Source organism: Mytilus edulis, chromosome 1, assembly GCF_963676685.1.
Source record: "Mytilus edulis chromosome 1, xbMytEdul2.2, whole genome shotgun sequence".
NCBI lineage: Eukaryota > Metazoa > Mollusca > Bivalvia > Mytilida > Mytilidae > Mytilus > Mytilus edulis.
In genome coordinates, this window is record NC_092344.1 from 104,180,459 (window position 1) to 104,203,022 (window position 22,564).

The 22,564-nt window shown below is 34.3% G+C and overlaps 1 protein-coding gene across 4 annotated transcripts; it reads left to right on the forward strand.

The window, feature by feature from the left end:
- The first annotated feature begins 244 nt into the window (after positions 1–244).
- LOC139516778 (uncharacterized) lies at positions 245–16,298 on the forward strand. 4 transcript variants are annotated; one of them, XM_071307071.1, is made up of 4 exons: positions 245–395; positions 1,439–1,498; positions 3,092–3,174; positions 3,803–16,298. In XM_071307071.1, exon 4 carries the CDS (start codon positions 3,838–3,840, stop codon positions 13,051–13,053), a length of 9,216 nt encoding a protein of 3,071 aa, XP_071163172.1. In that variant the 5' UTR covers positions 245–395; positions 1,439–1,498; positions 3,092–3,174; positions 3,803–3,837; the 3' UTR covers positions 13,054–16,298. The 4 variants fall into 4 exon arrangements, with proteins under 4 accessions (XP_071163172.1, XP_071163191.1, XP_071163199.1 ...); XM_071307082.1 differs by having other exon boundaries at positions 277–473; XM_071307090.1 differs by lacking the exon at positions 3,092–3,174 and having other exon boundaries at positions 255–395.
- The last annotated feature ends 6,266 nt before the right edge of the window (positions 16,299–22,564 follow it).

Consider the following 22,564-nt stretch of genomic DNA (forward strand, 5'->3'; position numbering starts at 1 on the left):
TATTTTTTCTATACATCACATAGTTCAAACTTAGTTCCACAGCAAATTCCTTCAAAGTAAGACCATGCTACATTCGTACAACCATTAATTCAAATCCTTCATTTTTTTCAAAATAATATTTTTTTCATTTAAACAAAAAGTGTTCAAAATTAAAGAAAATTTGAAATAAAAAAAATTAAGGAAGATTTATTTGAAATGCATTTTTAATATGCACAAGACAGTTTTGGCGTCCCATAGTATGTATATGATACATATATGCATGTGACGTAATCTGTCAATATAAAAACAATCAGGTATACCGAAAGACTTTCGGAAAGTAGAAATTGACTTCTGGGAAATCAGCTGATTGATAACAATAATACTGACCAAGGAGATTAGTCTAAACGAAGTTTTCGGTAAGATATCTTAATTTAAAGAATGCCAAATGGAACAGGGAGATAAAATGAAAATAACTCAGTTCGTCATATTTAAATGTATGCATCATAAATAAATATGATATTTGATATACTAGTATATGAAAAGGTCAAAGAACGTAAGTGGAATACACTGTGGCACACATATCTTTATTCCTAACTCATGAGACAGCTAGAGGGGAGTCAATAAACATGAGCAAACATTAATCACAAAAAAAGCAAAGAAAAAGAACTTAACTGAGTCTGAATTCAATAATAATTATGATACAAACTTCAAAGACCTTCAAACATATTGATTCAGTGTTGATTTAAACAGGTTGGGAGCAAACCCCCTGTATGGTGATTATATCTCTATAGAGGGATAATCCTTCTTTAGAGGGATAAAATTATCCTTCTATAGAGGGGTATTTTTGTTTGCACTGGATTTAAAGCAAATTAGGTCAGAATGGCATTATCTTCTTATATTGGCAATAATCTCTAGCATTATATGCATCAATATATGCACTTTACTAAAAATTGGGATAACCAGTTTTCTGCTAAAGTGACAAAACTTGCAATCTATTGTAAACCTATCTGTAAACCTATCTGAACACCTGATCAACAACGAAAGGAATAGTTGACCTTTAAATTTCATGTTAAATCTAACAATAGAAATTATGTTCAGTGAGGCATAAGTGAGTAGAATTTACCTGATCATCACAGCTTTCAATCATGGTGAACAATAGATTTTATATTTAGTCAGATAAGCATCAAACCTCGAGCATCAAACTGGGCATGTACATATTAAATTAAGTACATTAATTGGTGTATCAACTGTTCCAGGTTACTGCCATAATAAGTAGAGAATGCCATTCTGCCCTATTTTGATTTAAATCCAGTCTAAACAAAAATACCCCTTTATAGAGGGATAATTTTACCCCTCTATAGAAGGATTATCCCTCTATATCCTTCTACAGGAATAAAAAAAAAAAAGCATAGCAAAATCCAGTAAAGTTTTTGATATAATGATTTTTTTTTTATTTCAGGTTAAAATTTATGTGTGTTATTAAACGTCAATACAGATTGTATAGAAATGTGAATTTATGGTATGTATAGTAGTGAAAATAAGTCAACAGGTTGTAGCGCGGAACGGTTAACGCCCTTACAACCCTATGAAATTAATAAAAGAAGCATTCAATACTAATAAAAATATTTTTTTCGCCATGATCATGAAAACAGGATTACTATCTAGTTTTTATTTTATCAACCAGTGCACTTTATTGATGAAACGTGTGTCATCATGAATACATTTCAAAATGAAGGTTAATTTTAGAATGATGTGAGATTGCCTTTAGCCAATAAAAATAATGTATTACAATGAAACAAACATCTAATGTAATTATCAAATATACGCGTACTGGCAGCTATTGCATGAATAGATGTTTTACCAATTATTTAAAAGAAATTACTAGATAGCAACAGAAAAAGCCGTCAATGATCTTTCCGAAGTTGGATTAAAAACAGGATTATTTTCTAATAATTCATTTGTGTAAGACGATTTTTCACTAAAACTGGAACGAGCTTAAATACGGTGTACATACAAGACTTTTTTTTTAAAGAGGATGCCTTAATTTTTGCCTGCTTGGTGTTATTGATAAAAAATCAATTGCTCGAACTTATTAATTATCTCACATTTCTTTCCTAAAGGGTAAGTTTTTAGAATTTGGACAACATTAAAACATATAATCATTTTCATAACAGTGCGAACGGTACCATTTCTTTGCGCGCTATTCTATGTTGATACCCACTGGAAGGACTCTGATAGACTGAGTGGGCGTCAAATCATTGCTATCGATAGCCGATGAAAAACTTAAACTTTCAAGGGGCATTTGCCGCAAAAGCTGTCTAAAGAATGTTCACCGATTTGACCCAATTTTTATATTCGCCTTAACAAACTAAAACGTACATCACAATAAAAAAGTCTAAAATAAAATTACGATGCATAAACTCGAAATGATGTTTCAACATTTCGTGTGTATTTTAGTCTAGACGCCATCTAATTAACCATCGAGGTGATCTTCCGAAGAATGCCGAATGTTATGTAACCCCGTGTGAATATAAACAAAGATTATAAAGATAGCGAACTCGCGCAATTTGATTTTTCTAGGTCTGTTTGATTTCATATAATAGGTTTAAACAATATGTAAATAATCGTTTTTACGTGTATAAGAATAAGTTTTGTAGATCGAATCAGTCAATCTATGGTTTACCCTTGTCACTCTCAATGGTGACATTATTTTCCTTTTACTTGCTGATCTTGCCTATTTCATCTCTAGCAAAAAGGTTCAATTGAAGTTCTCATGAATACGGATTTAATGAGGTCGATTTTAATGAATCATTCACTTGCAAAAGCATATTATGCTTTTGCAAGTGAATGATTCATTAGCGATGTTTCTCAGCCTACTTTGACAAAGTTCAACTAAACTGATTGCTAAAATCGAATTTGAACTTCACTACTTCACTTTCATTAATGATTTGACAAAAACAAATCATATATAATTGTTTTTGTTTATCTCATAGCAAGTGCCCCTTTAAGGAATATTTCTCATACGGCGGAGAGTAACTTTGATATGTAGACCAACAGAAAAAAAAGAATTACAGGTGTTTGGGTTTAACATCCTCTTCCTTTTCTTTTTAAGCTCACCTTGTCCATGGCTGATATGACTAAAACAGAACATAGAGGAAAATTCAAGTTTTGTCTTTTATCTTCACACCACTACAGGTAGACAAGATTTGTCAGGTGCTTTAAAAATCGATCACACATACTTGCAAATAGAATAAGTTAAAGTACGAAATCGTCATTCAACTCCTTATAAAGATAATGTCCGGTTAGATTTCCCCCAATTTTTTGCGTTTTTTTACCTTTTACTTTTAAAAGATTATTGCTGAGATCATCAGTTGACCCCTTATAGGAGTAATTTCCCTTTTTATACCACAACTTCTGCCTTTAAAATAAGTGAACGTAGCCGAAATCGTCAGTCGACGTCTTATAGCATATCATAAATATGAGGATTGATATTTTGTACGCCAGACGCACACAACGTCTACAAAAGACCATCCAGTGACGCTCGAATAAAAAAAACCAGTTTTAAAACCAAATAAAGTACTAAATAGAAGAGTCGTTGCCCAGGAATGACAATTTCTTGTTTTTTTTACGATGAATAGCTAGAGAATCTTTAAACAGCAATTCAATATTAGTGAAATCGTTGGTCAACTCTTAAAGAAGTTAGTTCTTAAAAGATAATATTTACTATATTTTTTTATGGCTCAATATCTTTAAAAATTTAATCGATAGATAGAAACTGTACAAAGTAAAAATAACATGACAAACGTGGTAATTATTTTTGTAGGCAGAAGAGAAGACATTGATTGAAAATAGGACACCATGAATTTCTTCAGAAGAATCGTGAAGCACATGAAGGGTGAGGAAAATGCGACGCAAGATATTGATGACACTCCACGTAAGGACGCTTGTACTTCTTCGATCACAACACAGTACTACAGGAGGTCAAGAAATACTTCAGATGAGACATCAATTAATGCACTTAGGTTGTCTTGTGTTCCCGGTGATAATGATGTTCATGGGATGTCCCTTGATCACACTTTAAAAGTTGCCGATTCTCACCAGACTACATCTCGTACCGGTAAGTCTGATTTATATGGTCTCGATTGGTCTCAAATTCTCATTAAGGAAGATTCCAATGAAGATACACTAAAATATGGTAAAAGCACTGCATTCGGACGCACAGATTCTGTTTCAAGTAATGTTGACACTAGTTATGACATGGTATATGGAGCTTTAGAAAATGATAAAACTAACAAAGAAAACCTTAGGCATTCAGAGTCAATAGACAGTCCATTTTGTAATGATGTCAACAGCCGAGAAATTAATAAAGAAGTTTCTGGAAAGCTAACACTTAATTCTTCTAAAAATGATATACCAAAACAAGCTACAACTATAAAAGATGCACTTGAAAACCAAGAGCGCGATAAAAATAAACTATTAGATGCATCAACGTCTACGAAACCGAAGGTCGAAAGTTTTCATGATCGTTTCAAAACATCAGTTCCTCAAGAAAACCAAATAGACGAAATACCAGGGAAAACAAAGTCACACATATCAACTAGTAGTAAAACACAAAGTAATATCAACTGGACATTTCAGACAGAAAGAAAAAATCATAAATTGACAGAAAGACCGAATGAGATGATGTATCATTTACCAACAGAAACATATCGTGGTGAAAAAATCCCCCACAAGAATGTTAAAGTTATATATAATGACAATGTTACAAGTTCATCAAATGTTAAGCTGATGAAAGAAACTGAAGAAACAGAAACGAAATATCCATTTAACGTCTTAAAATCTTCTAGATCGAAGGAAAATGTTGCATTAGAATCAAGTTTGAACTACAGAGAAGAAAATGAAGTGTTAACTAGCAATGACAATTTACCTAACACATTATATGATCAACTCTGGTATTCCACTTCAAAGCAGAATACATCTGAAATACGGACTAGTCCATGGAAAGACAAAGAAATAATTGCGGGCATTGGAAGATTGAAAAACAACATGGATTTATCTTGTGGAAGGAAGCAATCAAATGCAAAGAAAACTAATGAAAAATTTTATTTGAATATAAAATCCGATGATATAGAAAGGAACAAACAAGTCGGGAAGATGTATTCACAAAATGAAGTCGCCAGCCAACTAAAAGCAGAAGAAAACGTTGTTAGAACAACCAATGTTGAACACTCAAGTCATGTCATTTCCGCCGGAGACAACAATAGTTGTATCAGCTCACAGGCTGAAATAAAACTTGACACATGCGTCGATATGCTTGAAAAGTTAGATTGTCGTTTTGAAACGACAGAAGTAGAGGATGTTACAAAGACTACATGTGACGCTAATAGTTGTATCGAAAACAATGCTGTTCAGTATCAAGAAACAATTGTTGATATGTCAGGAGTAAACACGAGAGAAGTTGGAGTTGGAATGATTAATGGCAACAAAATATATCAAAAGGAAGAATATTGTGTTAAACCGAAAATAAACATGCGTGATTCTACTACCACGGACCGTCTTGAGAAAAGATCTCAAATGTCACTAGGCAAGACTTGTAATGAAGTAATGGATTTAGAATTTTCTAAACTCGTAATAAGGGACGTTGTTGCTACTGGTGATCTTAATGCTAATATTCAGCCGCCTGCTGAACATACACAGCTTTATTTTTATCATGAGAGGGATACGTCAAAAACTAGTCATAGCACTTTAAAAGAAGAATTAAATTTAAATGAATATGATGCATCGACAGTTACTTTAGGTACAGAAAATATAAACAGCGGTGCGGCTAAAAAGGTAAAAAGCGTCAACGACGATGTAATAGAAAGGGAAATATCTACTGAAAATACATTAAATGGTTCTGAGATAAGCAGCACTGTTGAAATGAAAGAACCAAAACGCAAAATTCTTAAAGAAGATATTTATAAAATTCCGAAGGAAAATACGTTGGCACAACAATCTTGTACTGTTAAAACGAACAATCGAAGTATTGTAGCCAGCTTTGAAAGTAAAACTGACAGCATACAGGTTGAGCAAGAAATAACACCATCTAAAGGCAAAGAGCAAGAAAATGATGTATCCGGCATGTTGAAAAGTGAATGTAGAAAACAAAAGCCAATTGAAGAAGTTTGGACTTTAGAAAATGACGTTCACGATGGCCCTCGTATTAAGAAGCAGCCTAGTTTGGTTAAAGCTAATACAAAATCACATTTGAATGCAGTATCTGTTGACATAGAAATGAAAAAGCAAATGGAGAAATTTGATCTGCGAAACGAATCCGTTAATAAATCTGAACAGGGTCGACAACCAAAAAAGAACATTTCCGCTATTAAAGACACTCAAACTAATATCAGTCCACATGATCAAATTTCCGATAAAACCAGACAACAACCATTTTCCATAAGAGATGATATACACGGAACTGTACTACAACCGTGTAAAGAAGTGGTAAATAAAACAAATCGCTATTTGACAACCGAGAACGTCACAAAACCTAAACATGGTGTCAGCAGTTGTATTGAAACACATTCTGTCGAATATCAAGAGATATCAAGATCATCTAATATAAGTGAAAAAGGTTTTCGAGTGAACAATGAAAATGTTGATGGTATAATCTGTCAAAATCATAAATGCAATAGTTTATCGAATTCGAAACCATATGATGTGTCCAATCAGAAGACGTTGGTTGAGGACTTAACGAACATGTCAAGTGGTCAGGTGTCTAAACATGTATCTGAATTTAAAATATCTACTGATGAACGGAAGAATGTTATTGCGTCTTGTGATTATGACAGTACTGTACAAACGTCTGTTGAACAAAAACCAAAAGGTAGCTGTCTGGAGTATGAAAAACTTAAACCAAAGCTATCAACAGCAGAATCAATTGAACAGGAGCCTGCATCTACAGTTGCTGTCACTTTAGAAAGTGAAAATATAGTTCAGAAAACTGAAAAGAAAAAGAATTATGGAAAGGACGAACCAATAAAGAAAGAAACAACTACTGAAAATGTTAGGAAGCCACAGAAATTAATTCTTGAAATTTTCAGTTGTGAAAATTGTGACTACCAAAGATTTTTGCATGATAGAATAGGAAGTCCAGTTAAATTTATTATTGAAGACATTATCAAGAAACAAAATAGTACAAATCTAGTTGTTAAGTTTCCGAGTAAAACATTGAGCAGAAAGTTCATTGAAATAATGCATTTACGCAACTGTGAGTACAAGACTACTGTTAAGTGTCATTTCTACGAAGAAAAAAGTCAAGGAAACAAAAGACAGAGTAATGCGAAAGCAGATGCATCATCCAGAAATAATTGTGAAGAAGATGTGTCTAGGGAATTGACACCAGAAAAGCAGAAAAAGCCAAATGATCAGAGTCGAAGTCAAATTAAAATTTTGTCGGCAACACAATCTACTGCTTGCAAAATTGACAATCAGAGAATCCAAACCAATTCTGAAAGCGGAACAAGCGGTTATCATGCAAAAAGAAAAGCATCTAAAGGTGGAAGGTGTGATATGTTTAAAGAAACTGAAATCAAAACTCAGATTTTCGAAAGGTCAAGCTCAACAAATGAACATAAATACAGCTGTGTATCAAAAAATCAAATTTTCATAACCAAAAGAGAAAAACAAGTAAAAGAAGAGACAGCTAACGTGTCAAGTAATTACCACTCTAGCCAAAATTTACAAAGCCTTGAATCTGAAAAAGACAAGAAAAGTTTACAATTCAATACATCTCATATTAAGATTGTACAAAAAAAACTTTCAAATTTGGAAAGTGGCCTTGTTTCGCAAAATAATGTGGTTGGACACGATAATCACAGGGAAATGAGTGAGGCAAAGTCGAAATTTAGACTTACTGACACAGGAGCAATTGTAAATAGGGAGTGTCCAAATAGTGAGATAAAAGTTATACAAAACATGAATACAAGTAAAACAAATAGTGAAATTACACTGAACACATCCTTGACTGTTAATGAACCCGATGACAAAAATAAAATCAAGAATCCAGACTCTTCAGTTAATGCAGTGGCTGAAAAGAAAGTGAACACGATACAACTCGGTCAAGGCAATAAAAAATGCAAACCACAATGTATTGAAATCGAAATCTATAACCTTTCAAGGAGAGAATCAAATTTGGAAAGATTTTTGAATTTCCGACTTCAAAAGAAATTTGAATTTAGTATCAAGAGTAGGGAAGAATTGCAAAATGTGTATTTTTTATCTGTTGAATTCCCCAGCACAAATTCTTCAAAGAAAGCTATGGTATTACTCGAGAAGAGTAACACACTGACTGGAACCTACATTAAATGTCATATCGACAAGAAAAGAAAACAGGAGATTCAACAAAAGTTGCGAAATAAAAGGCTATCGGATATGGCAAGCCAACTAGCAGATGTTGCAAAACAATATCTTGACAATCACGAGACACAACATAAAGAATTGACAGCGTGGTTAGGCAAGTTTACGGACAAGAAGAAAAAATTTGAACCAATAGACAGCTATAATAAAAGGAAGAAAGAGAAGGAAACATTAACTTCAAAAAAGAAAGAAATGGAAAGTCAAAAATCTGAATTCCTATCTTTTATAAAGTCATTCCACTGCAAGTTAGAAAAGCTTAAAAACTCTTCTTTTGATGAGCAGGAATTGTTTGAGCTCGAAACAAGTTTCAAATCTGAGTGTAACAGATTTGACGCTGCACTTCCCATATATGCATGCAGAACAGAAATTTGTACAACGATTTATAAAGATCAAACATCCATTATTTTAGGTGAGACTGGATCAGGAAAAAGTACACAAGTCGTTCAGTATCTATATCAAACAGGCATGTATTCAAAAGGAATTATTATTTGCACCCAACCCAGAAAAGTAGCTGCAATTAGTCTGGCGACTAGAGTTGCAAAAGAGATGTCTTCAAACGTAGGTAACTTGGTAGGATATCAAGTCGGTATGAACTCCAAAAAATCAAAAGATACCAAAATCCTATACGTAACAGACCATGTGCTTCTTAATGAATGCCTGAGAGATCCCCATCTGTCAATGTTTTCTTGCATAATCATCGATGAAGCCCATGAAAGAAGCATTTTCACAGATCTTTTACTAGGAATGATAAAAAAATGTCTACCGTCTAGGCCAGACTTGCGTGTTGTAGTAACATCTGCTACTATCGATCCAGATGTGTTCGTTCGTTTTTTTGGAGAATGTCCAGTACTGTCGGTTTCCGGTAGAACTTTCCCTGTCGATCTGGAGTGGTCAGAAGAGGCATTTGATGATAATTATGAAAAAAGGACATTAGAGAAAGCTATCGATGTCCACCTAAGAGAAGACAAAGGAGATATATTAGTTTTCCTAACGTCCCCATTAGAAGTCGAAAAAAGTTGCAAACAATTTGAAGAAAAACTTCGAAACTATCATAATTTTATATGCCTTCCTTTACATGGAAAATTACAAGCAAACGAACAACAGCGAGTTTTTAACCCTGCACCACATGGTAAACGAAAAATTGTTTTTGCCACAAACAGTGCTGAAACTTCTATTACAATACCAGGAATCAAGTACGTTGTAGATTCCGGTCGAATAAAAGAAATGCAATTTGATCCTAAAAAGAACATAAGTTCATTAGTTGTAACATTGGTGACACAAAGCTCTGCAAATCAAAGAAGTGGAAGAGCTGGAAGAACCGCTCCCGGGAAATGTTTTAGGCTTTATTCAGAGAGTGAATATAAAGAAATGAATGTATGTTCCACTCCGGAAATATTACGTGTTAATTTAGGACAGGCAATCCTAAAGCTCATGGAATTAGGTGTTGATCCTATATCATTCGATTTCGTAGAATCACCTCCAAGGGATCAACTTACTAATGCTATGGAAACGCTTGTGTCAATTGGTGCAGTATCAGATGGAATACTGACAGACATTGGAAAATGGATTGCAAAATTACCTTTTGATCCTATATTTGGAGCATTTATACACGATGCAATTGAATGTGATGTTGGTATCGAAGCTTTAATTTTAACAGCCTGTTGTGGCTCTGGAGGGTCGCTCTTTTACCGATCTGGTAATCTAGAAGAGAAAACAAATGCGGATAAAATGAAAATTAGATTTTCTCATCTGGGTGGCGATGTCATGACAATGTTGAATGCATATAGAGAGTGGCATATCCAACCGGAAAATTCTAAGGGTAAATGGTGTGCACAGAACTATGTAAATGGGAAAACGATAAAAGCCGTGAGAGAAACTGCTACCGAAGTGCTGGCAATTCTTCGCAAGGAATTACAAATTAAGTTGGAATTCAAGTTAAGTGATCCAGAAAAAGTCGACCTCATGTTACAAAAAATGATATTCAAAACTTTCAAACATAATATATGTCACTATTTAGGACACGAGCGAGCTGGTTATCATGTTATACATAAAGCACACGATGTTTGTCTATTTCCATCTTCATCCTTGCCGTCTCTTGGACTGAAGCCAGAATGGTTAGTTATTGAACAAGTTTTACATATAAATCGAGACTATGGTGTCAATGCTACACCAGTACCAATTGAGTGGATAGAAGAAGGATTAGAAGAAGGTTGGCTAAAAACTTTCGATATGGAACGAGTTGAAAGACAAAAAGTAAAGTGTCTAGGTGCTTACGGAGTGGGAGACCAAACTTTTAGAGGTTTTGTTGGACCTCGCTATGCAAATGTGAAGGACTTGGAGATGAAACTTAAGGAGATTGCAGATGGAAGTATTGTTATACTCGATACAGATGGTAAAAAGGGCGAAGTTTGCCTCTATTCTACAAATTACTTGACATCACTATTGATTCAGCATGTTGAAAATACATTGAATGCTTTGAGAACAAAATTCAAAGATGAGAAAAGTGAACAGTATTTGAGTTCTTCAAATCAAGGAACGCGTGTAGTTATATCAGCAGGTTGTAACGTAGCAGATGTTCTCATGCCAGACGAATTCAAAACAGTCATAATAGTCGGTGATCCTCTCGACACGCAGTGGCTTACTGAAGAAGATATAAGAAATGAGTTTGAGTTATATGGTCAAATTGAATACATTGAGAAGTTTTATTTTACCAAGAACAAGAGAAACTGGGGAAAAGTTACCTTTAAGACTACCGAAGAAGCTGAATATGCAGTAGAAGAATCGAAAGAAGAAGAGATATGTGCTCGACCAACTGGAAATACTAGACTCCAAAATGAACATCGTTTTCGTGTAAAGTTTGAATGGTGTCGTCGTAAATCTACTGGGTCAGCCTTTGTAGAATTCAGCGAACAAAGAATTGCTGATAATATACTCCGTGACTGTAGGTCATTGTTGATAGGAGGAACCAGAGCTGTACTGAATTCTAGTAACAAAGGTGGAAGTCAAATATTTGTTAATAATTTAAACATATTTGTAAATGAAGCAGTATTAAGGCATAGCTTTGTTACAAAGTTCCATCTTGGCGATAATCATATCGTTGCAGCTTCGTTTATTCGCGAGAGGGTTAAGACTTCTAGAGCAGAATTTGCACTTATCCAACAAAGACTCCGTGCACATCTACAAATGCATGTTAAGGAAGGAAAATATGATCTTTTTGTAAAACCAACTAAGGATCAGGATTTCACTTTTCTTGCCTTTGCATCTTTTTCAAAGGTAGAAGAAGGACAAAATGCAAGTGCACAGGTGCAGCAAAACTTTAGACCTAATGGTGAAGTTGTGAACACATCAATAACTCTTCAAGCATCAATTCTTGTTTACAAGGCAATATTTGAAAAGTGTAATGACGTCATCTTTAAATCTATTTCTTCTCTGAATCAAGAAGATGGGATTGAAATACGCCACAAAATTATGAGAAATGGAAACTGTAAACTTGATATGAATTGCGACCATGTTGAAACTTTACGCAGGGTCAGAAGAAAACTTGACAAAATTGTTCAAGGTAAAAGAATGACGAAACAAGAATTTCCAAATATACAGGAACTTTTCACAAGAGCTGGGAAATATGAAATACGCAATATCATGTCACAAACAAGCTCGTTGATAATAGACGATTATCGAATACTAGAGATTTCGATTTACGGCGAAAAGGAGAAGCGAAACAATGCATACACGCTTTTAACGGAGTACTTATATAAATTGAGTCAAGGTATTAACCGAAATTTATCGCTGAAAGGAGCAGATAAGCCATTTGGTGTTATAAAAGAAATGTTTTCACGATTTGATATAGATTTGGGGAAAATGAAACGTGATATCGGAGGTCTTTATTGTTTGCAGATTGAATTGCGTCATCATAATATTACTATTAATGGCACGTCTGAAGCTGTTGAAAAAGCAATTGTCGAAATCAATAATGTGATTGATCATTTACGAGAAGCGCAAAATTGTGAGCACATTGAAAACGAAGAACACCAATGTGCTATTTGCTTCATGGAAATTGAAGATGGGGAAATGTACCGTTTAGAATCTTGCGGTCACCCTTTCTGTAAAACTTGCATTGTTCCACAACTGGAATCAGCAGTTGGTAACAGCGACTTTCCTTTGTCATGCTGCAAAGAGGCGTGTGATGAATTATGGTCATGGAAGGACATTACTAAATTATCATTGCAGTCAGGAATGACAATTAACAACTTAGTCAATCGAGCCACTAGTTCTTATATTGCAAGAAATTCAAATGAATATAGATATTGTTCTTCGCCAGAATGTCCTAGTGTTTATCGCGTGACAAAGAATGTCAATGAATTCAGTTGTGGTGAATGCGGGGTTAGGATTTGTACAGCTTGCCACACCCAGTACCATGATGGTATATCATGTGACAATATGAAAGAATTAAAGGAAGATACTTCTGGAATTGCAATATGGCTAAGAAAAGACCCCAATAATCGTAAACTGTGTCCCGGCTGCGGTTTACCAATTGAAAAGTCATCTGGTTGCGATCATATGGAATGTACCAAGTGTCGGAGACATTTTTGCTGGGTATGTCTTGCACATTTTAGTTCTAGTGGGGATTGTTATGGTCACCTACGTAGGGAACATGGTGGATTTGGAGGTGGATACTAATTTGTGTATTTACTGTTATTGTACGAACTCTGTGTTTGATCAAAATCAGTGTACGCATTTCCACAGCATAGGAGAGTAATAACATATTGTAATTTTCTTTATGAAATTGACATAGTGTTTTGAGAACACTTAGCATTTTGAATGCCTGCATGATGTATAAAGTGTTCTCTGTGATATTCGCATTCATAATTTTGTGTCTTTAATGTATTGATTTTTATTTGAGCTGAGCAATTTAAAAAAGGCTCGTTACACAGTGAGGTATTTTTGCTAAAGTTCGTGGCAGGGGCGGATCCAGCCATTTTAAAAAGGGGGGTTCCCAACCCAGAGTAAAAGGAGGGGGCGGGGTTCCAACTATATGCTCCCATTCAAATGCATTGATCGTTCAAAAAAAGGGGGGTTCCAACCCCAGGACCCCCCCCCCCCCCCCTGGATCCGCCAATGCGTGGGAAGGCAAAGTTTGCTTAAGAGGCATAGCCAATTTCCTCTGTATTTATTTTTCTCTGATGCCTGGTCAAAAGAGGTAAGCATTTTGAACGTTTTGGATCTTGAGTATCAAAGTTGGAAATCATATATTGCTAAGTCTTTTTAACAATTTTACAATGTTGGAGACAATTTTTACATAAAATAGGCAAATATTAAGGGAACGCTGTTTTATTCGTAATTTTTTTTCAGTTGAAAAACATCAATATAAACCCAAATGAATTTGAATTGAAACACAGAACACAACAGTACTTCCGATTTCTGTTAAAACAAATATTCTTATTGTTTATTTTAAGGTGGTATGGGGATAAAATACCTGGGATTTGACATAAATCTGTCTTACTACAGTTTTTGGTCGTCATTTTATATATACTAGTCATACATTTTTTTGGTAAAATCCGCACTGTTAAGAACTGCAAAGTACAAACATGAAGCTGCGACAAAATAAATAAGTAAATCTTAAATGGTTATGCTGTGAAACGAGCTTGGGGAACATATACTTGCTAAATCCTATTTTTCATGGTTTTACGGAGTCTAATCAAACTAGCTCTTCTATTCTCTATCTGTTTGTTTGGTAGTCCGAGATTACTCTGACGTCCAACGGCTGTTTTGCCAGACAAGCTTGGTCTGGCAAAACAGCCGTTGGACGTCAGAGTAATCTCGGACTATTTGTTTGGGTGTACGACGCTCAATTATATTTATCTTGTTATTTTACCACATTTGGTATTTAAATGAATGAATGGTATTTGAGAATTTTCTATTATTGAAAACACGGCCTCTTAAATTAAATTACTTTGGAAAAGTCGGTAATCGATGACATTCAATGTTTATTTCATGTCCAAATTTGATTTTTGTCCCCAATTTTTTTTTTAGTCAGAATGTCCATCTTTATATTTATTTTAGAATTTTGCTTTTCATTGCAATTTTATTTCTTATTTTTCTTTCGATTCGCTTTTTCTATCATAATTTTGCTTTAATCTAATGCTTTTCGTATTATATTTTGTTAAGATATTTTCATATATGACCATTGTTTAATATTTTACTTAATTTTTGTCTCTCGTGGATAATTAATCGAAAATACGATTAACATTGAATGTTACAGAGTCCTTGCTTGGGTCGCTAGCTAATATGTCATCTTTGTCGAGCCTGCAACTTTTGTTGCAGAAAGCTCGACATAGGGATAGTGATCCAGAGGCGGCGGCGGCGTTGGCTCACTTCTTAAAAGCTTTATATTTTAGAAGGTGGAAGATGCTTCATACTTTGTATATAGATGCTTCATGTTACGAAGTTTCCGTTAGTCACATGTCCAATGTCCTTGACCTCATATTCATGGTTCAGTGACCACTTGAAAAAAAGTTCAAATTTTTTGTAATGTTGAATTCTCTCTTATTATAAGCAAGGATTTGTATAGTTAGATACAAATCCTTGTTATAAGTAATAAGATAACTATATTTGATATGTGCGTACCTTGCAAGGTCCACATGTCTGTCAGACAGTTTTCACTTGACCTCGACCTCATTTCATGGATCAATGAACAAGGTTAAGTTTTGGTGGTCAAGTCCATATCTCAGATACTATAAGCTATAGGGCTAGTATATTCGGTGTATGGAAGGACTGTAAGGTGTACATGTCCAACTGGCAGGTGTCATCTGACCTTGACCTCATTTTCATGGTTCAGTGGTTATAGTTAAATTTTTGTGTTTTTGGTCTGTTTTTCTCATACTATATGCAATAGGTCTACTATATTTGTTGTATGGAATGATTGTAAGATGTACATGTCTAGCGGACAGATGTCATGTGACCTTGACCTCATTTTTATGGTTCAGTGGTCAAAGTTAAGTTTTTGAGATTTGGTCTTTTAATCTAATACTATATGCCATAGGTCAACTATATTTGGTGTATTGAAATATTTTATGATCTTTATGTCAGTCGCGCAGGTTTTATTTGACCGTGACCTCATTTTCACGGTTCATAGCACAGTGTTAAGTTTTTGTGTTTTGGTCTATTTTTCTTAAACTATAAGTAATGGGTCAACTATATATGTTGTATAGAAGCATTGTTAGCTGTACATGTCTGCCTGGCATGGTTCTCTGACCTTGACCTCATTTTCAAGGTTCATTGGTCTTTGTTTAGTTATCTTGGTTAATGTTAAGTTTATGTGACAGTTGTAATAAAGCTTAGCTTTATACTTAGGACTATCAACATAATATCAATGATTAGTATAGAAGGCGAGACATTTCAGCGTGTGCACTCTTGTTATATTTCTTTATTAAAGTTTTGTGCGAAAATTTAGTTGCTCCTGCCAGTGAATTTTGTGTTGGCATTATTGAAATTTGAACTGTATCAGAACCGTTGAATGAGCGAAATAAGTTTAAGCTAGCAATCTTCAAAGTATGTGTCCAACGACGAGTAAAGACGCAATGAATGGATTTGTTACACAAGAGACAACGTGAGTTTTAAAAAAAAAATCAAATTTCTTTTTTTCAATTAGAGATTTTGTTTGACTTGAACTTGAACATCAAACTAATAATCTAGGTCGAATTTCAAACGATCAGAAAAGCTCAATAGCTGATAATTTGTCGTACATATGTTGATTTCAAATATAAAATAAGATATTGGATAGTATTATAACGACTTAAGACTAAGTTAGATTTAAATAAATCTTGAATTTCACCATATAAGTGCTTGGGTGCAGCGAATAATGTCATCTATAATTAGTAATTATTTACTTGTTTTTTCTTGTAATAAATAATGAAAACAACTAATACCTATCTTGTTTGATCAACGCCAGATATTGACTAACAAATTCAGAAAGAGGTAAGTAAATCACTAGGAGCAGATTTATATGTCTCGACTGTAAAAGACAAAGGCGAATAACGAGAGACCAAACAATAGAACACAAACGGTCGACAGAATACTAATGTTATTAACGTTTTTAACGTTAACATCAACATTTCTTTGTTGCAGTTTAATATATTTAAGGAATGACTGTAATATTTTTTCTGTCTATGAAGAAATAACATAAAACATTTGGTGCACACTGAATAACGCGCGTAGCGGGTTATTTAACAGTGTGCACCACATTTTTTATGTTATTTCGAATAGACAGAAAAAATATTACAGTCATTTTTTATGATTTAATTCTAAATTCCATTTTAAAACGTAGAAAACCATGAAAAAACGTTGATTACGTCACGGTCACATGACTAAATTATGTCTATGGGCTCATAACAAAATAACGTCAGCCAATCAGAAGACGCGTTACATCCAAAATTAAATTATATATCCGTATACTGAAAAATCGGTCGTTATAAGTAACGTGAATGTCCTTGACCCACAGGCACTTGTCTCGGAATTTTATAGGAACAAAAACTGAGACGAGTATCGACAGAATACTAATGTTATTAACGTTAACATCATCATTTCTTTGTTGCAGTTTAATATATATATCCGTATACTGAAAAATCCGTCGTTATAAGTACAATGTCCATGACCCACATGCACTTATCTCAGAATTATATAGGAACAAAAACTGAGACAAGTGGCTGTGCCTTGACCTCATTTTTTTTTATGGTTCAACGATTGCTTGAAAAAAAGAGTTCTTTAGTCTTACGAATTTCTCGCTTATTGTGGGTAATATGAAAGCCATATTTAGTGTATGGGTTCCTTGAAACGTCTACTTACTTACTTATAGTTACTTATAGTTGATTTCCAGTACAGGATCCATCAAGGTTCCTCTTCACCAGACTCGTAGTTTAATGTGTTTCTTATACTATTTTGACCGTGACTTCCGGATATTTCTGCTCTATAGTCATTATAGTATAATTCTTCGTCTGACCAATATTTGTCTAGTCGATTTTTGAATGAATTTATCGATGGTGACTTTGTTATTTTATCTGGTAGTTTGTTCCAGGTTTTAGCAATTCTAACAGAGAAAGAGTGTTTACGGATATTAGATTGGAATCTTTGATGAACTACTTTATTACTGTTGGTCCTACTACTACATCTTTGTTGAGAATCGTCTGCCTTTCTTAAAAATGAGCTAACTTCTTTGTCGTAGTGTCCGTTCATTGTTTTGAAGGTTTCGATCATGTCTCCTCTTATTCTCCTATAGGATAATGTTGGTAAGCCTAGTTTTTTTAGTCTCTCTGGGTAGCTCATGTCTTTTAGCCCTGGTAGTTGTTTTGTTACCCTTCTTTGTACACCTTCTATTTTGTCTATATCTTTCTTTTTGTATGGGGACCAGACTGAGCTGGCATAGTCTAGGTGAGTTCTAACCATGGTTTTGTATAGTGGCATGAATGTCTCTATTCCCAGGTATTTAAATGTTCTTCTAAGAACTGCGAATATGGAGTTTGCTTTGTTCACTTTTTCACTAATGTGGTTTTCGAATGTGAGTTCTGCATCAATGAGGACTCCAATATCTTTTTCCTCTTTAACTTGTGCTATAGGATGATTTAGTAGGTTATAGATTGGTGGATGGTCAGTGCTATTAGATTTCTTACTTATTTTCATATATTTACATTTTTCTGGGTGAAATTTTAGTAGCCATTTGTCACTCCAGGATTCCATCTTATTAAGATCTTCTTGTAAAATTTGTCTGTCATTTTGTGTTTTAATTATTCTGAAGATCTTAGTGTCATCTGCAAATAGGTATGCATCAGAATCTACTTGGTCTGGGAGATCATTTATATATAAAACAAATAGTAGTGGTCCTAATACTGATCCTTGGGGTATCCCAGATGTACCGTTAGCCCAGTCTGACTCTTCACCATTCACTACGACCTTTTGTTTCCTATCTTCTAAAAAGCTCGTTATCCACCCTACTATATCTTCATGGACACCTAGATTTTTGATTTTGGCTATTAATCTTTTATGTGGTACCTTATCAAAGGCCTTCATAAAGTCTGTATAAATGCAGTCTATGTCTAATCCTTGATCTAGTGCCTCTGTCCATTTATCAATCACTTCTAATAATTGGAGACCAGTTGACCTTCCTGCAATAAATCCATATTGCTTTTTAGAGAATAGGTTGTTCTTTTTCATATGCTCTATTATAAATTCACGTAATATTTTCTCCATTATTTTACATACTACTGATGTCAAACTGACTGGTCTATAGTTTTTGGCTAGTGACTTATTACCCTTTTTAAATATTGCACTTATCATAGCATTCTTCCAATCGTTAGGTACGGTCTTACTTTCAAGTGATTGATTATAAATGATACATAAAGGTTTTTGCCAATGATTCAGCGATCTCTTTTAACAGTCTGGGGTGTAGTTTATCCATCCCTGGAGATTTGTCTATTTTTAATGCATTTAAATGTCTCAGCACTACTTCTTCCTTAATTTTTTGATATGGCATATCATTAGTTACTAATACAGGCGTTGGTGATGGTACCTTGCCATCAGGTTCCTTTGTGAAGACACTGGAAAAGTATTCTACTAGTAATTTAGCCTGTTTGCTGTTATCTTCCGTTTTATCTGATTTTGTGTCTTCTGGATCCAAATGTAAGTCCCCAATTCCTTCTTTGGTTTTTGTTTTTGACTTGATATAGCTCCAGATAGCTTTAGGGTTTTCTTTAGCTTTTTCTGATAGATTTTTCTCATATTCCCTCTTCAACTTATTTACCCTACTTTTTACTTGATTCCTTATCTTATTGTATTCCTTCCTCACTTCTGGGTCGTTATTATGGGTAATCTTTTTTGACAGGATGTTTTTCCTTTTAATTTTATCTATGGTGTTTTTGTCCATTGGGAAATTATTTTTCACTCTACCGATTTGTTTCCTTTCTTTTGTTGGTATATACTTTTTGTCCATATCTTGAATAATACTTAAAACTGATTTCCAGTTTTCATTTATATCATTTTCTTTCTGTAGTAATTCTGGCCATTTAATTTTATTTAATTCTTCTTTTATTTTTATGTAGTTTCCTTAACTGAATAATTTAATTAATTTAGGTTTGCTTTTAATATTTGTGTAGCAATTGAAGTCAAATTTCATGGTACAGTGATCACTTTTTCCTAGTGGACTTTGGTATTCTAAATTTGAGACCATATTCTCCTCATTGGTTAAAATCAGGTCCAGGGTATGTGGTGTATTGGTGCCTCTCCATCTTGTTGGTCTTGTAACATGTTGAAATAAGAAATTTTCTTGTAGATTTTCTAAAAATCTGTATTCATTACTTTCTGTACTATCACCTGGTGAATTCCAGCTATCCCAGTTTATTTCTGGATAATTATAATCTCCCATTATTAAGCTATGTGAGTAGCCTTTATTACACGCTTCAGTAGTAAGTAAATTTAATTGTTTAGTGTACTCTTGTGATCTATTTGATGGTGACCTGTATATCAAGCCTAATAATAGCTGGTCTGGCTGATTTAAATTAATCTTAATAAATAAGTTTTCTTGGAATTCTGTATTCATATGGACCTGTGATGCGTCCAGTTGTTTATCTATGTACAATAAAAGACCTCTGCCTGTGTCGACGTCTAGGTTTTTACCAAACATGTTGTAGTCAGATACCTCGGCTAAAGAATATTCTGAGATTCCTGGTTTATAACGATTATTTTTTGGTTTAACCTCTGTGATACCAATTATTTTTGGTTTGTCGTCTCGTGTTCGTACTATTAGTTCAGGCAGCTTGTTAAATAACTGATCTGCATTTGTGTATATACAGCTCAATTTGGGTAAAACTGTAAAATTATCTGTTTTTACATTTTTAAAAACCTTTTTACCATTAAAATTATTTACATCCTCTTTTTCCTTTTAGGAGTCTAGCTTCTTTAGTCTGACAACCTTCCTTGCCCAAGGTGGGCCCCTTACTATGAAGTGGTAGTCCCCCGAAATCTCTTCCTTAGTTTGTTTTTTTGCTTGGTCCCATAATCTTTTCTCTTGCTCTCTTTCTGCTTGGGTTAGGTCGTTACTAACTCCCACTTTTGCATATTTGGGATTTGTTTTTATGTAGTGTATATTTCTGAATAAGGTGATCTTAGGCTCTGCACTTGGTAATTTTACTAGGATTGGTCTATTTAGTTTTTCTTTGTTAAATTTCCCAAGTCTTTTAATTGTCTTCAAGTTTTCCTTATCCAATTGTATTTTGCAATCTTTAAATAGCTCATTTAGTCTTTCTTTGTCAGTATTTTCTCTTACTTCTTTGCTCTCTTCGTCTATTTCCGGAATCCCAAAGATGATCAAGTTATTTTCTCTGGACTTTCTCTCATTAATTTCTTCGAGGACATTTGTAACAGTCTCCTTCCTTGTTATATTTTTCGCTGCTTTATCTATCTCGTTGTTAGTGGAGTCACTATCTCCTTTATTATCTGGCTTTTGTATCTTGCTTATTTCTTCTGTTATTATGGCTTTTACTTTATCCTCGTCACAACCTTCTTCTGTGATTGGTGCCTCTATTTTGCTCACTTCCTCTTTTACCATCATTTTTACCATCTCTTCATTGCAGCTCTTAATTTCCTCACAAACAATCTGCTTGACTTTGTCCTCGTCACATTTATTTTCAACTGTTTTTTCGATTGATGTAATTCTTTCCTCATAACTCTCCATTATCTGTTTGCACCTTTTTTCTATCTCAATATCGGTAACTGCGTGTTGTTCCATGACTATCCTGCATTTTCAACAAAACCACATTGCATCTGTTTTACTTAACATGCTGTATTCCGCTTTTGTTTTCTTTAGGCAGGATATGCAAAAATGTTCCTTGCACCTTTGGCATTCCATAAGTTGAGCCTCTGGCTCTTTGAAGATTTTGGTACATTTAGCGCATGTCCATGCTTCCTCCTCGTCTTGATTTAATTTTTGTGACGATTTGGAACCTGTTGTACTACCTTTTCTAGTTCCCATACTTTTAATTAAATAAAATAGGGCTTCCCTATTATTTATTTTTTATCTGTCTGAGAGATTGTATAAGGCTAGTCCAAATAATTATGACGTCTGGCAAGGCTATTTTAATTTTTTTCTGGGACGCCTTCCTACGACGTTGTAGGAAGGCGTCCCAGAAAAAAATTAAAAATAGCCTTGCCAGACGTCATAATTATTTGGACTAGTATAAGGCTTCCTTACACCAATGTCTTATGAAGTATTTTATTTTGTACTGTTTTTATTTAAAGAACAGGGGTTCCCTATCCTTGATTGTTGTACTTCAGCCGAGGTTAGACTATATTTGATTGTCGAATGAAGCTAGACTATCCTAATTTTGACAGGGTCACCTGACCCGGCTCGACTTCATTTATTGGATCAGTGATCAAGGTTAAAGTACGTGATTATAAGTCCGTTTTTCAGATTAACAATATATGCGGTGTATAAATGTAATAAGTATATGTCCGTCTGGCAGGTTTATGAAAAGAACGCAAAATCTGGAAGGAGCAACACTTTATATTTTGATGAATAACAGTTTTAAAACCAATTAATTTTAACTAAGAAACTGGTATTTGGTATAAGTCAATGAGAGGAATACAATTCTATATAAATGATACGGAGGGTAGCTGTGTAAAGTAGTTTTTATACCGAAATTTGCATATAAAGCCTCAAAATCTGCAACACGGAAAACTAGGGCGAGGTGTTTGAGAAAACTAAGCACTGAAAACGACTGCTTCTGCTTTCAGGAAATAGATTATATTGCGGTTCCTTCCGTGCAATACATTATATGGTACTGAGAGTTCTACAAATAAGAAATTTTGATGCTTCAACTTACCTGGTTACTTTTTCGTCGCTTCAAAATTGCCACCCCATGCATGTCAAACATAGCCGACACCCCGCATGTGGCGTTCTACACGGTGAATTTCCACAAACTTAAACCTTTGGTCCTTTTGGATGATCATTTCACTATGATTCCTTTGTGAACAGTTATACACTATTTTATATGGCAAAACTTTGAATTGAATTGAATTGAACTAAAAAAAAATCTGATGTTGGGATAAATTTTTGAAATAATAACCTGTTACATTTTTGTCACCATTCAACAGACAAGACTGACGTCCACAGTGACTTTTACTGCAGTTTCTGTCATTTAAAGAA